This window comes from Ambystoma mexicanum, chromosome 1p (genome assembly GCF_040938575.1).
Source record: "Ambystoma mexicanum isolate Mex_15411 chromosome 1p, UKY_AmexF1_1, whole genome shotgun sequence".
Lineage (NCBI taxonomy): Eukaryota > Metazoa > Chordata > Amphibia > Caudata > Ambystomatidae > Ambystoma > Ambystoma mexicanum.
In genome coordinates, this window is record NC_090921.1 from 407,330,890 (window position 1) to 407,350,163 (window position 19,274).

The window sequence follows — 19,274 nt, forward strand, 5'->3', positions numbered from 1 at the left end:
TTGGGAGTTGGGCACTGAACACCGTCATACATTAAATGGATACACACGAAATGAACAATGTCCAGGCATTTAATGTTTTTTCTCACAACAGGTGTATTGGTTCAAACTGCAAAAATGTGACAACTCCCCCCCCCAAGCCCCTGGTGAACTCCCAAACCCCCCCGATAAACTCCCCCAAATGCTCCCATTCACCCCCAATACCATGTGAGCCACTCCCATTGTCCTCCCACACTATTTGCGGGACTTCTTGCTTTGTGGGGGCAGCATTTCAGTGTGCCTTGCACTCCTTCTCGTAGGACGCACAGTGCTGGTGGGGGCATAGGAAGCAGGTGTGGTGGCTGATGAGGAGTCGGTGGGGATTTCCACGCCTGCTGCAAGTCGTGACCGCTGCATGTGCAGCAGGATTGATGTCAGTGCCTGTGTGATGGCCCCCAGACAGTCTCTCATCAGCACTGCTGAGGCATTGACTGCGGCTGTGTTGGCTGTAATGGTGGCTGTGGTCCCCGCTATGGCTGTGGCTATCTCCCGCCTGGTGTCCTCGCCATCCGCTATGTATTGGCGCAGGAGCTCCAACATCGACTCCTGTCGGGCCTCCACCCTCCCCAGCCGTGACTCAAGGCTGTTGGTGTGAGCAGGAGTGGTGGGTGGTGCTGTCACGGGGCCTGCATAATCAGTTCTGTCCTCGGAGAAGGGGCTCAGGTCGGAATCGTGCAGGCAGGGATCAGCACTGCTGTAGGTGGGTGAGGGCTGAGTTTGGGGCGGAGGGGTGGACACAGGGCTTGGGGTGCCTGGACATGCCACATCCGTGACTCCTTCATGGTCCACATTGTCCTCCAAGTCATCTTCGGTGGTGGCTAGTGCTTCTAGAGCCTCCCATTCCACTGGTGTGGGTGTTGGCAGATGGGTGACGACAGTGTCAGGCGCACTGGCTGTAGGTGTGGGCAGCGAAGCTGCCCCAGAGGTGGTGGTATCGGTTGCCCTTTTCTGTGGCCGGGACGTGGATGCCCTTGTGGTGGTGTCCTGGTTGGCATCTTCTCCATCGGTGCCTGGGGTGGTAGAAAAGATGCAGGGCATCCGTGATGGTGTTACATGCCAGATGCATACTATGGTGCTGTGCAATATTTCATTAATCATGCATTCATGTCTTATAGGTGTGTGACACAGGGTAGTCTGAGGGGGCATTTTGGCATTTGCTGCATGGCAGGTGGCATGCCGTTGTATTGGGGTTTGTGTGATGTATTACATGGGCAGGGTCCATGTGTGTTGGCTATGTGTTGGTTATGGGATTGGCACTCTGCATGCATTTCTGTCTGGCAGGGTTTGGCCCTCCATCTGGACTTGGATATTGTCATGTGGGTATTGGGACATGCATTGCCTTGCCTAGACTCTCTTCCACATCACTTGTGCTACGTCATGGTTTCCCCTACAGGGATCTGCAGGGTCACTCACCTCCTTCTGGTGATGTTGCCGCACTCATCTCCATCTCCCCAAATCCCTCGATGGACTCCAGACTTATGAAGGTGCTTGCCGTCTCCTCCCAGGTGGTCAGTTTGGCAGGAGAGTGGGGACCCCCGCCTGTGGCCATGGCCTCCTTCCTGTTGCTTGCAAGAATGTTACGGACCCTGATGCGGAGTTCATCCCACCTCTTCCTGCAATCCTTGACACTCCGTGCGGTGGTTCCAACAGCGGAGACCTTGCAGGCTACCTCCTGCCAGATGTCCTTCTTCTGCTGCTGCACCTCACGCTTCAGGTTTTGTGATTTGATGACATCAGCATGTGCGGCAAGGGTATCCGCAAGCATGTTTAATTCAGCATCTGAAAAGCGCTGTTTCCGCAGGCGGGGGGTGGTCTTCCGGGTTGCCTTAGATATAATGAAAGTATTGCCACTGAGCTCTCCTGGAAACGACTAGTGGTTTGGGAGGATTGCAATGGATTGTGTTTTTAAAGATGGCCGCTGCAGCATTTCCCGTTCCGACGCGATGACGTTACACAATCACCACAGGTGGACTCAATGGAGTCTGGCCCAGTATAAAAGGAGTACACCCACACCCCACACCCCTTCCTACACCAAAATGCTACCACTAGATGTTGCAATCATGGCGCTGGAGGACATGCCTATACTGCTACAACTACAGCAACAACAGCAACTACAACAACAATTACAGCAGCAACAACAGGCAGCACAGAGGAGACACAAGAGGAGAAGGAGGGTGAGACCAGTAATTACCACCAGTGCAGCCAGTAGTTCCTCGTAGGCAGCTGCCAATCCCTCGCATCAGACCCAGTCCATTCAATCTAACCCCTGAGCAGATCCACACCCTGTACCGGTTGGACCGGGACACCATCACCACCATAGTGGACATGATACACAATGACATTGTCAGCCTGATAGAAATACGCACTGCCATCCCACGCTACTAAAGGTGGTGTCTGTGCTCCACTTCCTGGCCACAGGCACCTACCAGCACACAGTGGGCCAGCTGCATGGCATTTCGCAAACCACTATTTTCACGCATGCTGAACCAAGTGCTGGATGCACTCCTGAAGCACGCTAGCACCCACATATCCCTACCACGGACTGCCCAGGAGATAGCCGACACCAAAGTAGGCTTCCATGCACTGGCAGGGATGCCCAATTGTGTTGGTGCCCTGGACTGCACCCATGTAGAATTGGTAGTCCCCCATGCCGTAGAGGCGGTGTACCGCAATCGCAAGCAATACCACTCCATCAATGTGCAGATGGTATGTGACTCCAGCAAGATCATGACACATTGCTGCGCGAGATTTCCTGGATCAACACATGATGCCATGGTGCTGCGTAACTCCACGCTACCCCGTCACATGGAGCGACATGCTGGACCATGTGCCTGGCTGCTTGGTGAGTTGCCTGAGTGGGCCATGGCAGTGCATTGGGGTAGGGATGTGTTGCGATGCATACCCCACCTGGGTGGGAATGGGGGGGATGCATACCCCACCTAGGTGAGAATGGGGGGGGTGCATACCCCACCTAGGTGGGAATGGGGGGGGATGCATACTCCACCTGGGTTGGAATGGACGGGGAGTGGAGAATGCACGCAGAGCTAATGATACCTGACCTGAACCTCCCAACCCCAACATGACACATCATTGGCACACATCTGACCATTAACGCATATCAATGACCACATGTGAGATGCCCAACCTGACCACCATGTGTATGTCAAGCAATGCATGAATAAACAGGATCGCTACTATGTCAATGTGGCTAGTGTGACCATGCACAGTGTAGAATATACAGCATAAATGGGAGGCCAAACATTGTCGTACAACCACAGTACATCTGCCTCAGCATGCATTATTTCACCCTGCATCTTCAATTGAACACCATCCAGACTACCACACCTTATAGCAGCATAGTATGCATCTAGATAACATTTGTGCATACGTACAGGGACATGTGCATGTCCACACCAGATAGCTGTGGGCATGACTGTTCTTCCTGAAGGTGGCAGCTCAGAGTGACACACACCTATTTGTATTTGCTTACAGGTGATGGAGGATATCCCTTGAGGCCGTGGCTACTTACCCCTGTGCGGAACCCGCAGAACAGCCATGAAGAGGAGTACAATTGGGTTCACACCCGTACCCGTGTTGTGATTGAGCAGACCTTTGGCCTGTTGAAGGCACGGTTCCGCTGCCTAAGCAGGTCTTGTGGAGCACTCCTTTTTTATGCCTGAGAAGGTGGCAAAGATCACCATGGACTGTGTCATGCTGCACAACATGTGCGTCCGGAGAAATGTACCACTGCCACCTGACATTGGCATGCATGAACCGGGTGAGGATGATGAGGATGGAGACGTAGGTGAAGCTGCACCCCTGCCAGTACATGATGCACAGGATGGCCATGCAGTACGCCAATCACTGATTCACAAATACTTCTGAACCACAGGGACTATGATAGACATGTGTCAGTGACACACGGGGTCCATGTGGACATGCACACAGGGAATGTTGGGAGTTGGGCACTGAACACCGTCATAAGTTGGGCACTGAACACCGTCATACATTAAATGGATACACACGAAATGAACAATGTCCAGGCATTTAATGGTTTTTGTCACAACAGGTGTATTGGTTCAAACTGCAAAAATGTGACAACTCCCCCCCCAAACCCCCGGTGAACTCCCAAACCCCCCCGATAAACTCCCCCAAATGCTCCCATTCACCCCCAATACCATGTGAGCCACTCCCATTGTCCTCCCACACTATTTGCGGGACTTCTTGCTCTGTGGGGGCAGCATTTCAGTGTGCCTCGCACTCCTTCTCGTAGGACGCACAGGGCTGGTCGGGGCATAGGAAGCAGGTGTGGTGGCTGATGAGGAGTCGGTGGGGATTTCCACGCCTGCTGCAAGTCGTGACCGCTGCATGTGCAGCAGGATTGATGTCAGTGCCTGTGTGATGGCCCCCAGACATTCTCTCATCAGCACTGCTGAGGCATTGACTGCGGCTGTGTTGGCTGTAATGGTGGCTGTGGTCCCCGCTATGGCTGTGGCTATCTCCCGCCTGGTGTCCTCGCCATCCGCTATGTATTGGCGTAGGAGCTCCAACATCGACTCCTGTCGGGCCTCCACCCTCCCCAGCCGTGACTCAAGGCTGTTGGTGGGAGCAGGAGTGGTGGGTGGTGCTGTCACGGGGCCTGCATAATCAGTTCTGTCCTCGGAGAAGGGGCTCAGGTCAGAATCGTGCAGGCAGGGATCAGCACTGCTGTAGGTGGGTGAGGGCTGAGTTTGGGGCAGAGGGGTGGACACAGGGCTTGGGGTGCCTGGACATGCCACATCCGTGACTCCTTCCTGGTCCACATTGTCCTCCAAGTCATCTTCGGTGGTGGCTAGTGCTTCTAGGGCCTCCCCTTCCACTGGTGTGGGTGTTGGTAGATGGGTGACGACAGTGTCAGGCGCACTGGCTGTAGGTGTGGGCAGCGAAGCTGCCCCAGAGGTGGTAGTATCGGTTGCCCTTTTCTGTGGCCGGGACGTGGATGCCCTTGTGGTGGTGTCCTGGTTGGCATCTTCTCCATCGGTGCCTGGGGTGGTAGAAAAGATGCAGGGCATCAGTGATGGTGTTACATGCCAGATGCATACTATGGTGCTGTGCAATATTTCATTAATCATGCATTCATGTCTTATAGGTGTGTGACACAGGGTAGTCTGAGGGGGCATTTTGGCATTTGCTGCATGGCAGGTGGCATGCCGTTGTATTGGGGTTTGTGTGATGTATTACATGGGCAGGGTCCATGTGTGTTGGCTATGTGTTGGTTATGGGATTGGCACTCTGCATGCATTTCTGTCTGGCAGGGTTTGGCCCTCCATCTGGACTTGGATATTGTCATGTGGGTATTGGGACATGCATTGCCTTGCCTAGACTCTCTTCCACATCACTTGTGCTACATCATGGTTTCCCCTACAGGGATCTGCAGGGTCACTCACCTCCTTCTGGTGATGTTGCCGCACTCATCTCCATCTCCCCAAATCCCTCGATGGACTCCAGACTTATGAAGGTGCTTGCCGTCTCCTCCCAGGTGGTCAGTTTGGCAGGAGAGTGGGGACCCCCGCCTGTGGCCATGGCCTCCTTCCTGTTGCTTGCAAGAATGTTACGGACCCTGAGGCGGAGGTCATCCCACCTCTTCCTGCAATCCTTGACACTCCGTGGGGTGGTTCCAACAGCGGAGACCTTGCGGGCTACCTCCTGCCAGATGTCCTTCTTCTGCTGCTGCACCTCACGCTTCAGGTTCTGTGATTTGATGACATCAGCATGTGCGGCAAGGGTATCCGCAAGCATGTTTAATTCAGCATCTGAAAAGCGCTGTTTCCGCAGGCGGGGGGTGGTCTTCCGGGTTGCCTTAGATATAATGAAAGTATTGCCACTGAGCTCTCCTGGAAACGACTAGTGGTTTGGGAGGATTGCAATGGATTGTGCTTTTAAAGATGGCCGCTGCAGCATTTCCCGTTCCGACGCGATGACGTTACTTCCAGGTCCAGTATTACGAGCCTGGTATTAGCATGGTGTTATTACCGGGTCGGTATTAAGGGGTTCCTCCTATGCAGTGGCGGTATCGGCGGGTGCTGTGATGGCGCTATCGGGGGGGGTTGGAGGGCCTTTAGCAGCATGCCGGTATGGCCATTACCGGCATGGTGGTTCGCGCGTGCTCGCGCACTCATAATCACCCGCTATTAGCGGCGTCATAAGAGCACGGACCCACTCGTACCTCCGTACAGGTAATGACCCCGTTTTTACCTCGCTACTCGTAATGAGGCCCAAGGTATTTCAATAATTGCAATAGAACCTTGCTAACCAGATGGAAGTAAGTGAGAGTGTAGAGATGCTCCTCGAAAGGAGGAGTAAACAGTGATAGATCGCAGAGAGAGAGTGGGAGAGTATTCCAATTCAAAGGTGCGAGGAGAGAAAAAGATTGGAAACGAGATTGGGCACAAGGAGGAGAGGGCACGACAAGGCGGAAATGAGAAGCAGACCGAAGAGATCGTGAAGGAAGATAGACAGAAACAAGCAAAGAAAGATAGGGAGGGGCAAGACCATAAAGTGCTTTAAACACCAGATATAAGAAATGTAAGTTTAGACGATTATGAAAAGAAAGCCAACCAAGTTGAACCAGAGAGGAAGAGATAGAGTTGCGATGAGCCAGTAGACCAAGAACACGAATAGAAGCATGAAATACAGATTTAAGTGGAGCCAAGTGAGAGATTGGATGCCCAAAAAGTGCAGAAGAGCAGTAGAAATGTTGTGAAAAGATTAGAGCAGATACAAATAAATCTGTTGCTTTAAAAGTCATGAACAAATGGGCTTTCCGGATATTATAGAGATGAAAACGACAGGATAGATCAGTAAGTGAGATGTGGTGAGTGAAAGAAAGATCTGAATCAAGAAAAATACCAAGATTATGCACAACTGATGAAATAGGTAACTGAGACGGCGGGAATGAAATAACAGAAGGGAAGGAAGCCAGAGAAGTCGAGTTAGAAGGAAAGAAAATGACCTCAGTTTTTGCAGCATTAAGGACAAGACAGTGGTCGGACATCCATGATTGGATAGCCAGTAAACAAGCGCCAAGTTTGTGGTGGATCTCACCAGAAAAATGTGGAAATGAAACAAAGAGCTCTGTATCATCAGCGTAGAAGTGATACAAGAATCCAAAACAGGAGATAACCCCAGCTAGTGAAGAAGTGTAGAGGGAAAAAATAAAAGGACCAAGGACTGAGCCTTGAGGAATGCCACAAGTGAGTGAATATGTTTCAGAGGAGACCCCAGCGCAAGAAACCGAAAATGTTTTCTGAGACAGATAGGATTCGAACCAAGAAAGGGTAGAACCTAAAAAAACAAAAGAAGAGAGAGCAGAGAGCTAGAGTGTATGATCAACAGTTTCGAACGCGGCGAAAAGGTCAAGAAGTATAAGAAGGGAAGACTGTTTAGCGTAGTGTGCAGAGTGTAATGAGTCTGGAACAGAGACGAGAGCAGTCTCAGTAGAATAACCTGGGTCAAACCCAGATTGGGAACAAGGAAGAATAGAATCTTGGGAGACAAAAGTAGAGAGTTGAGTGTAAGCTACGCGTTGGAAGAGGATTTTAGAGACATATGGGCGAAGTAAAATAGGATGGAAATTAGAGGCAGAAGAGACATCAGCAGAAGGTATTTTTCAAAATAGGAATAATAGGGGCGTGCTTAAATTACAAAGGGAAAGTAGATGAGGGAAGGCAGGAATTAAATTGAATTGTAAGGTAGGATACAAGAGAAGGGTAGATTTTAGGTATAAGTACATATGGTATAGGATCAAAAGGAGAGGAAGTGGGGTGAGCACGAGCAAGAAGGCAGAGGGTGTCTTTGTTGGTGATAGGGGTGAAGCATAGAAAATTACTTTTGGAGATTCAAGAATAGGTACAGAAGATGTAGAATTGTCTTGAGCACGAGAGGACTCAATAGCTGATCGAAATGAGGAGACTTTAGTAGTAAACTAGAGTGCAAGATCTGTAGCATTAAGAGTGGAATTGATAGAAGGGTCAGGAATAGGGGATGAGAGCAGTCGAGAAAGAGTTTGGAAAAGGCGTCTAGGATGAGAAGATTGTGAATGAAGTAGATCAGAGAAATAAGATTGTTTTGCAGATAGAAGGCAGTTATTATATAAAGTATTTTTCTGGTGTCTTCAGTTTTAACCAACATCTTTCTAAGCGTAGAAGAACACAGCACATAGCACACAGATGGGAAGACAACCAGGGCTGAGGAGGTTTCTGTGACGGGTGAAAAGGAGAAGAGGGATATAGTGAGTCAAGAGACAGAGCAAGTGAAGAAGAGAGAGTGGAAGCAGCGTTTGGGCGGGCCTGATGATCTGCAGACACGTGTGTAGTGGTCCCATCTGCCGTATGCTCCGTGTGCTGGGCAATTTCTTTTCCTGTGTCGTGCTCCTCCACACCATCCGCACTTGGTCGGCCCCGGGATTCTTGGTTACCACTGTGGTGTATTGTGTGTTTCGCTGCTTTCGTCCCTTGGTGATTGACGGTTTGTGATTTGTGCTATCATTGTTGTTGGTGCAAGTTGTTTTTTTGTAGGGTGATAACCATTTGCGCAGCTTTTGCATGTGACAGCTCCCTCTGGTGTCCGTATTCCAGTATTCTCGCCTGGGTGATTCCTTTTTCACTCAGCACTATTTTTCGCAGCTTTTATGAGCTCATCCCATTGATTATGTAGCACCTTATTTTCTTTTCAATGTCATCGAATTCACAGGATAGTTATAGTCATCTGAGCCTTTTGTGATTTGCATCAAGTGTTTCTTGTACTGTGGTGCAGACGTTGAATGTTTCGTAATAGGGATTTAATTGTGGCATAAAGTGTGCTGTCAGAGCGTCCTTTGCTAGTTGATATACATCTGCAACATTGGCCGTAGCCAAGATAGATATGCAACACGTCATCACCAACATTGAGCAGAAGGTGTGATCTCAATTTTCTTGGTGTTGTCCCGTCCTTACAATCCATTACCATCTCACATTTTTTAATCTAGATCATGGGTCTGAGTATGGGTCAAAAGGTCCCAGCACTGCTGTGGCACCCCGTGGTTTCAATGTGATGGCGCTGGTGGCGTCAATGACGCTGCCATTCCTGCTGGTGTGCTGGGCCTTGATGTGGATAGTCCAGTGGCCATGTTACACTAGTGTGGGTGTACTCACTCATGTGGTTGTGAGAAATGAGTGACCACTCCGCCTCACCTGTTGTTCTCTGTGGCAAGGTGTGTGTTGCTTGAGATCCATGATGTGACTCCTGTATCTTCACCAATGCTTTTGTAGAGTTTAGGCTGAAAAACATTTTTTGTTTTCCTTCCACATATAGAGGAGACATTCCTCTGTGTTTCCAAAAATGTGCTGCGTTGGTCTCATTCAGCAGGATGAAAACATGTTGCCAGCTGTGTGCGTGTGCTCATTTCGCTTGCTCGTCGCCAGTGTGAGGTCCCCAGCCAGAGCTGCCGGTGGGGAGCGGGGTTGTGCTGGGCTGGGCATGTAGGCCTCCTGGTGCGCAGCGTGGAGATAAGAAACACGCGTCACACCAGTTGCTCGATCACTCTCCGAACTGCCGGCCTTCCGTCAGGGCGGGTTCTTTATAGCGCCTCACGTACTGCGCATGCGGGACGTGAGGTGGATATAACATGTGCTTTCGCTGCGAATCTGCCTTCATCGCAGTGCACTTCCTCTCTCCCTATCTTCACGCAGTCCCATAGACATGTACTGACATATACTGAGGGGACTGAGAAGTCTCCCCACCAGCCCGCCATGTGTCAACCTTCACCAGGGCTGCAGTTCACATGCGGCCTTGGACTGACTCTTCACCCGGGCTGCTCTGCACAATCCGTCGACACTTTAAACTTCCATGGATTCCACCTTGCGCTCTGGTTAGATGGCCGTGATGTAACTTCATAAAACTTTCCCGAAAATTCAGTTGGCTGTATATTTTCTTTTAAAAGTTTCACGAGCAATTGTCAAATGACACCAAAGTTATAGCCATCTGATAATGTGCTCTCCCATGGGGAGTCCAACTTAAGCATAACTACAGCGTCACCGTAGCCGACTATCTATTTCTATATATATATGGCAGATTTGAGAAATCTTGACAAAGTTTCCCAAAAAATACACAGAACGAATTTTTGGTGAACATTTTGTGATTCTCAGTGAGGTTCAAGGTTAGAGGGTGTTGCAAAAAAGGTGCTTCTCAAAAGTTTTTAACTCACCTACAGCACAAAGGACTGGATAGGTGTGAGCCACACCTGCAAAAGTAGCTGCTGTCTGCTTTGGTTCGCCATCCTTTGCTGATTTGGTGAAAATCCACCTAACACTCTTCTGACAATTCATTCTAATGTGACCCTTTAGAAATATATCGACTTTTGCCTACCTAGTTTGGCTCTGCAAAATTTAGGCAAGGGCAACCAGATCGGCAGTTTGAGAACCAGCCATTCAGATTGGTCTGGGACCTGGGGAAAGTCCTAAACAGCTGCCATTATGGATTGAGGATTGTTGTGGGGTCCTGCAAACCACGCTACAAAAACCTTGAATAGGGACATATTGCAAATGTATAGGGTCCCACCCACACTAGGGTGGGACCCCAAGGAATTGGCAAACCCTTCTGCAGCCTCATCTTCCACTGCGCCCACCCAAGCCCTCTGCTCGCATTCTCAGCACATTTCACCAACAAAACCTTGGACATCCTTTCCTCTCTCACTCCTTAACCCATGCATGCACCAACATCCTCCAAGCCCTCTTCCCCCTCTCCCTTTTCCTGCTTTCTCCCCCGTCACACCTGAGGAGCTCACTAGGGTAATCTGGTGTATAAAAGCTTCTTCCAAACAGGTGGATCCTTGCCCTTCCAAAACTATCAAGGACAACATTGACACTCTAGCTCCAGCCTTGGCGGACCTCTGCAACCTCTCTTTTGCCTCTGGAGTTTTCCCCTCCTCTCTCAAACACTCTCTGGTGTGCCCACTGCTAAAAAAACCTTCTGCCGACCCTTCAATCCTGGCAAACTATCGCCCTATTTCTATCACTCCTTTCCTGGGCAAACTACTGGAGAAGTTGCCTATCTCTCAGCTTACTCCACCTACTGACTGAATCTGTTGGTTGTCTCTACGATCATCAGTCTGCTTCAGAGCATCCAGAGGCACGTAAACTGCGCTCCTGAACACCTGTGAAGACCTGCTCTCAAATCTTGACTCTAACCCTCCTTTGTCCTCATTCTCCTTGACCTCTCCTCTGCATTCGACACAGTGAACCATAACACCCTGATCAATTGTCGCCATGATACCCTGGGTATCATTGATCAGAACGTGGCTGGCTTACCTCCTTTCTCTCTGACTGCCTATTCCGGGTGGGCCCTTTCTCTCCGCTATCACTCTCTCTACTTGCGGGTTCCCTCAGGGATATGACCTATCCCCTTGGTTCTTCAATATCTACATGGCAGCCTTGGCCCACTTGGTCTCTTTCTTCACTTTCAACTTTCAGTGTTATGTGGATGACACTCAGCTCTCCCTCAAGCTACCCTCAGCTTCTTCTTCCTCCTTGCTCATTCATCACTAATTCAGTCTTGGTGTGCAGCTAACGACCTGTGCCTTAATGTAAGTAAGACAGTGATTGTTGTCATTGGGACCCCTGCTCCCGTTTTCCCACTGTCACTCTGGCCGGCCTCCCTTGGCCCTGCACCCTCACCCACCAGTGAGGCAAAAAATCTGGGGGTCATCTTCCATTCCACTCTGTCCTTCTCACACATCTCAGATATAGCAAATAAATCTCACTACCAGCGGCCCCTCCTCCGAGGTATCCTAACTTTTCTCACGTTCTCCCAGAGACTCATTGTCGCCAGAGCCCTGGTTCTCTCTAGACAACACTACTGTAATAGTATCCTTCTCAAACTCCCTTCTTCTACACTCAGACCTTTTCAACTCTTCCAGAAGTCCAGGCAAGACTTATACTTGGCCTCAAGCCCACGGACCGCATCTCTCCGGCACTGAAATCCCTCCACTGGCTCCCTGTGGCTGCCTGGATCAAGTACAAGACCCTCTGCATAGTTCACAAGGCCTTCTGGGGCTGGGGCCCACACTTCTTACAACACATTCTTCCCAAATACACCGCCTCTAGAATACTCCACTCATCCTCCTCCAACTTTCTGAGAGTGATCCGATTTTCCAAATAGAGACTTGGGGGTAGATCCTTCTCCTCTGCAGGTGCCACCCTCTGGAACAGTCTCCCTGTCCCTCTCCATCTCGTGCCGGATCTCCTTAAATTTCAGAAACTCCTCAAGACCTTCGTCTTTTCCTCTGCCTTCTCTCTACCTCTCCCCTGCTAACCTCCGCTTTCTACCTGCTACCACCTCCTTCTGCTCAGCTTGCTGACTGGTCGCCTGGCTCACCTCAGAACCTTACAGGTCCTAGGGACCCACACCAGTCCCTGCACCTGAGTCTGGGCCCGCACTACTTGCAGCATTACGCACTTCCCTAAGAGATAACCCTCTGCACTAACCCGGCCCTCCTGGACCAGGCACAATTCCCTTTGCCTATCACTCGCACTTCCTGTCTGGCACTTACACAATTTGAATGCACCTACCCAGTACATTCGTTGTCTGTTCCTTTGTCTCCACTGCACCTCCCCTGCATTGCGTACCTGAAACACCTGTGTTGTGTCACATTATAAGGCACAATAGCCTACTAATTTCCAATCCTATCCTAACTGCTGGTCACACACTTGCATTATTGTCAGTTTGTTATGATATGATATGATATGGCATTTATAACGCACCTATACACAAGTATTTCAAGGCGCGATGAGGCAAGGGAGGGGAAACAAAGGGAAGACAGAGAAAACAATCCTACTAGTCCAGGTGACATTGAGATTGTGCAAGTGCAGGGGAGGGGTAGGGAGAAAAGTACAGGGGGAGAGGGGACGGGGCAGTGCAGTACATAGGATAACAGTAAAATAAATAAGACAATAAATAAGAATGAGGCCAGCTGGTGGCAAGTGCAAGGGTAAGTGCAGACATCGGGTGTCAAGTGCTGGTAGGGGCTGTAGGGATACAGAAACAGTCCACGAGTGCAAAGGTTGCCAGGGGGGCAGTGCAGGTGTACAACTGGTGGGGAGGGGACCTGGGCCTGAGATCAGAGAGTAGCCAGGCAACCAGTGCAATTTCAGATTCAGCCAGGAGATCAGCACGGGAGAGGAGGAGAGAAAGCAGAAGCAAAGAGGAAGGTCGTGAGGTGCTTCCGGAACCGGAGATGGCTCTCCTCAAATTTCAGAGAGGCAGGGAGGCTGTTCCAGAGGGAGGGCCCAGCAGAAGAAAGAGATCTACCACCAATTCGCTGCTTGGAGAAGCGACTGACCCTGAGGGAGTTGGAGGCGGATGAACGAAGAGCTTGAGAAGGAAGATATTTAGGAAGAGTTATGCTTGTATCTCCCTCTACTCCCCGCCTACCCTGCCCCCCAACTACCTGGTAACGCAGATGAATTAGCAGAAATGTCGTCGGGCCTAGTATGCTTATTATTATTTTATGTCATTCTGAAATTTCCAAGGCCTTATGAATGATTTTATCCCTTGTTCCCCTCCCGTCTTGGAGCGCTTTGAAGCACTTGTTGTGTGTATATTGATATTGATATTTTATTTCTATCGCGCTCGTACACAAGTGTTTCAGAGCGCGGCAAGTCAAGGGAGGGGAACAGGGGAGAACAAAACAACGAAATTACCAGGCCCAATTACATTGTGAACGCGCAAGTGCATGGGAAGGGGGGGTGCATGGAAGGGTGAGAAGTGGCAAGTGCGAAGCAAAGGAGAAACAGATAAATAATAATAAATAACTAATAAAGGCAACAAAGCGTGGTAGTGCAGCCAGCAATTGGCAGGTGCCCGGTTTATAGTGCTTTATAAATAAACAATACAAACAATACAATACACTAGGCAGGATGAGATGGGACAGAGGGGTAGAATATGGTAGGATTTTGGAGTCCCTTTATATTCCCATATCACTCCTTTGGAGCCTGTCTACCCCTTCCAGTGGTGGGGTGACACTGAGAGGGTTTGAATACCCCTAGAACCTGTGGATCTGACTCAAACCCACAGACCATGCCCACAGGGATATGATAGCCTGTGGGGCCACCAGTTTGGTTGGCTGAATAGATCTTTGGGTCTACTGGTTGCCTGCAGATCCACCAGAGGCACTTTGGGTAGGGGGTGCGTCTCGGGGCATGGCCTCCAGTCAAGTTCAGGGCAAAGTAGCCACAGTTTGCACTTCGGATGGCTGACTGGGCCTGTTAGCTTGGTGTCATACCATGGCTGTTACAGGGGACGGGGAATCACCCAAAGACATGCCCCAGGCAAAGTGGTCTCTGGGTATGGTCATGCAAACTTTCCACTTTCAGTGACTGACCGGATCCATAAATCAAGTTACCACTTGGTCCTGCCATAGACACTAGTGGATGCGGTCATGCCCTGGGCAAAATGGTCTCTGGTCATGGCCGCAGTCCATGCTTTGTGGCCACTTTAGGTGGCCTAGGGCTGCCCACAGCATGACCAATGCAATGTTCCCGGGCAAAGAGGAATGCCATGGGCAGCCATGCTGACTGGCCGCAGTGTGTGGCTTGGTGATGCTCAGATCATGGTCAGAGCCAATTTCAGAACAAGGTGGTGGCCACAGTGGGTGGGTTTGGGGTGCCCTGAAAAAAGGGGCAACTGGCCATAGCTGCATTGCATGGGGCACTGGGTGCAAATCATTTGCAAAATCACTCTATAGCACTACTTCACAACATTTGCTTTCAGAATTATGTAGCTGACAGCGGTGCAGTAGTTAAAACTATTGGTCTATTATGCTTTACGGTTTATTTGTGGTGTGGTAGACCTTGTTTGCACTGAGTGTTTGGAGTAACCTTGACATTGACATGTCCAACTTTTGTATTTATTGAACATTGGGTGTGTTGTTTCAATCTGAAATGATGCACACAGGAAGCATTAAAGAGGACAGAGAAGGTCCCTGAATAGGATGCCTTTACAATAGAGCGTGAATGTCTGAATGAGGATAAACCAGTTGATTCATGGACACCACGGGCCAACTCATAATGAGACCCACAGAGTCAATAGTTGGTCTGAAAAAACAGGAATTTTATAGGGAGTTCCCAAAATGTAAAAAGGACCACTATCCAACCAGTAGCCCTTTCTCCCATTCCTTTCTTTTGTGTTTCGTTTCTTTCTCAGTAATGCTTTTCAAATTAGTGCATGTCTGCTGTTCTCTTCCTAGGTGGCTAGTGGGCTGATGATTGCTGTTGGGGTGTACGCCAGGCTGGCTAAGGATCCTGGTAAGTACTCGATCAATGGATTGCCAATAGATTTATATGTAATGGTTTTAAAGTGTAATCATAATAGTAGAACTAAGTACAGTATGAACATGTTTTGACACTTGGTAAAGGGAAGGTGGGGGTGTGATGCTCCAGAGCTTTGTTGACTGTGTAAGTCATTCTGTTCTCCTGCTCTCTCTGTGATGGTGGGGATGCAATAGGGCTTTCAAATAGTTGTTGTTATTTGGAAATGTCCTCTCAACTGTTAAAAACATTTCTCTCACTTCTGCCGCAGTAAAATAGTTATGGGAACAAAAACATCAGTTAACACATGTTCACATTGAGCGGCAGAGCAGGGCGGGTTGTGAGAATACAACTTAAGTGTCACAAAGCCAAAGAGGACCTTGGAATTACTATCATTGCCGATGGTCTTGAAGTGAGTGAAGTATGAGGCAAGCCAACATGCGATGAGATTGAGATGTAGAGCGCAGGGACCATCCCTGTGATCCAATGTCACGAGGCTGCACACATTCTGCATCTGATCTTAAAGGGGAAGTTCGCTCAAAAATGCTAGTGTCCCAATCGATCAGGCAGGCCTTTTTAAGAATACTGTAATTGATCTTAAAAAAATTTCCTATGCATCTCACCTTAGTTTTCCTCATATTTACACATGGCAAAAACAACAGATTGGGTGCAGCCATCTTGTGCTAATCTTATCCCTTGATGCAACGCCCTAAGTTAAAGTGTCCTTCCGGCAAGAATATAGATTGCCCGCCCCTCATACTGACATCACTAGACACTTATGCCCATTTTCACAATGCCAATGCACGTCACGTGTAAACGTCCTCTGTGTGCAAGCTATTGACGTGTCTCCATGGAAATGTTAAGACACTTATTTCCTTGACAAGTATAAACAAACCCTTTTTGATCACACAACATTTGAGTTTATTTTTCCTTCGTGTCAGTGTATTTCGTTTCGAGACTCTGTGACTTGTTTCTGCTCTGTTCAGCTATCTTCCTAGTGCAACGCCCTGCTAAAAGGTACTTACACTATCTGAACTTATTAAACTCAGTAGTTGCTTTATATTTAAACATTTCTTATATTATGTGCAAATGTCTTTGCCAAACCATATTTAAATTGTACTTTTACAAGGCTTTGTTTTTTACAAAGTGAAATTTCGTAGTTTGTGCCTGTTGTTCATGTTTTTGCACTATTGGTTTTTGTAACATGGAAGTTGGGCCCCAGTATGGCACCATTGCTACCGTACCGCCATACTACGAGTTGGGCTTGAGGATCTTGCTCTATCTGCCAGGTCCGACCTGGCGGGCAGTGCAGCCCCCGCGAGCACAACTCGTGGATGCACCGGCACTGTTATGAACGGTGCCGGTGCATCCGAGCTCCCCATTCCCATTCAGCCATATGGGGCCGAATGGGGATGGGGAGTCCCTTATTGCCGGCACCTGCGAATGGTCAATTACCGGGTCTGCCGACCTCGGCATGACCCGGTAATTGCCCATTTGCGGGTGCCGGTAAAATCACGGGTCTGGCGGCATCCTTGCCTTCGTTACAGGCACGGCTACCGGCAGACCCGTAATGAGACCCAGTGGGTTCTCTTCTTCTTTAACAGTAGTTCTTGTATACAAACACATTCTTATTTTTCTGACTGTTTTCTACTTATTCAATATTCAGGAACTATGGCAACAATACAGCCATACAAGTACAAGCCGAAATATTCATAGAAGGAATTAATTGAAAGAGAAAGAAGTGTAAACGATGGGGAATCGTATGAGAGTTGTGATGATCAATCACCAGAACCTGAACCCAGTCGCATGGAAGACGTTTCCACCGGGTGTACCTGTGATCGTTGCGAGGTTATGCCAACCGAGTTAGAGAACTGATGCTGCTGAGAAATTCAGGATGCTTGGGCTACATAGACAAAGAAGACACACCACCGCTATGCGTACCGAGCTCCATGACTTCAGGGCAGCCTGCCTTACAAAGACCTGTGTTGCGGATGATGATGGTGCTTATGCACAAACTTCGAGCAACAGTTTGCCCTCGTAATCCAAGTAACGAGTACGTTTACTCTAGATATGATGTATGTTTGACAACTGAGACGTCTAACATTTGATGTTGTTCTCCTACATCATTGTAACTTCTATTGATCACTGACAAATGTTTTTTTTCTGTAAATGTAATACATTTCTCATACTAATGTAAGACCAGAGTATTCATCACTAGATTTAACGGTTCCATGTGTTACAATCGTGGCAAAAGTTGACAATTACACAAAAAATCGCTGCAAAAAGGCTGTGGTTTTGCCGCCACAATCCATGTAATGTATGCAGGGGAAGCCCCTGCAACGCCCGGACCCCTTAAATGGCATATTGGGGTACACCTTTACCGGGCCAAACCACAGCATTTTTTCCGCGATTTTATGTACAGATGACTTTTTTGCCGTGATTGTATTACTGCATACCGATTTAACGTCCGAACAATTACATTTTTTTACCTTGAATTTAAAAACACTTTTGCCCTAGGTCTCAAAATGTCCTTGCTTCATTCGGCGTTCACATTTGTAATATTTCTATACTTCACATCACAAGTACTGTATTCTGAAAGCTACTTATTTAAGGGTAACAATGCCATCGAATTTAGGGGGCGTTTCAAACGTAATAAGTACAGTTATCTGGTTCATTCTAGTAAAACATTTCTGTTTCTCTTTTACAGGTGGTTCCGGGATGGTGGCCTATCGTGCGTTTACACAGTGGATTCATGGAAGGCTTGGATTCCGTGATTCACGAGTAATACCTACCTGTGTCGTTGGAGCCATTCGCGCAAAATTCCCCAGTGATAGCGGACAGTACAAGGACTTTTTACACACAGTACCCCAACCGCATCAATACAATTTATAGTTTGTTTTTGCCATCTACATTTCCAAAGTAAATTTAAAAAAAGTTAATATGAATAGTTGTTTGAATTTTTCATTGTCAACAACACGTCCAATCGTCTAGGAGGTTCATGAAGGAAGATTGGTGGCGTTTTTCGCTTGACTCATGCCCATCCATCCCCCTCCAGTATCAATGGCAGTTCGCACTTATGACTGTGCGCTCCCGAGGGGGCTGGGGATGCTGAAGGTGCCAAATACTATGTATACCTCGAAGGAATCTTCCGCACTGTGACCATTGTCGCCCCGTGTCTCCGGACACCCCTTTGAAGACCCTGTCCCTGCAATCAACATATGTATGTATACCTTGAACATTGATCCGGGCCTATTGCGTTCGCCTCATGCCCATCCATCCCCCTCCAGTATCAATGGCAGTTTGCACCTATGACCGTGCGCTCCCGAGGGGGCTGGGTGGATGGGGACGCTCATGTTGGCAAACACCATGTACTCCTCAAGGAATCTTCCGCACTGCGACCATTGTCCACATGGCCTCCCAAGAACCGGTGTCTCCAGACTCTCTTTTGAAGACCCCATACATATGTATGTAACTCTTGAACATTGTTCCGGGCCTATTGCGCTCGCCTCATGCTCGCCCATCCATCCCCCTCCAGTATCAATGGCAGTTCGCACCTATGACAGTGCACTCCAGAGGGGGCTGGGTGCATGGGTATGAGGATGTCAAACTTTGGCATCGAGGATTGGTGGGTGTCAACGAACATGTCGCACATTCACATGCACACCCACTTTTCTAAGCCTTTATAAACACCTTGATTGTTCACTAGGGAACATCTCTGCAATCCACATGGTATATTGCCATCAATCTACTTGTTACTGGGCTTGCTCAATCAGCTCATCTGTGCGTCGAAGTAAGGGTTGGTCAACTATTTCGTTCTGTAGTTTCATTGATTGCTGCTCAGAAAGTTGGTATTGTTTTATATCAAATGTACACCGTATTCTCATTTAAATTTCTCTCAAAGAGTTCACCATTATGAAA

At 48.7% G+C, this 19,274-nt stretch overlaps 1 protein-coding gene across 2 annotated transcripts in view; it reads left to right on the top strand.

Annotated features, from left to right (window-relative positions):
- Window positions 1-19,274, top strand: part of LOC138571570 (tetraspanin-33-like) — a 935,706-nt gene that overhangs the window by 90,092 nt on the left and 826,340 nt on the right. The window contains exon 2 of one of the 2 annotated variants that reach the window (XM_069649204.1): window positions 15,296-15,353. The exons of the other annotated variant lie outside the window; for it this stretch is intronic. Coding sequence (XP_069505305.1) covers window positions 15,296-15,353 — 58 coding nt within the window. The remainder of the gene's footprint in view (window positions 1-15,295; window positions 15,354-19,274) is intronic. 2 annotated transcript variants of the gene reach the window in all.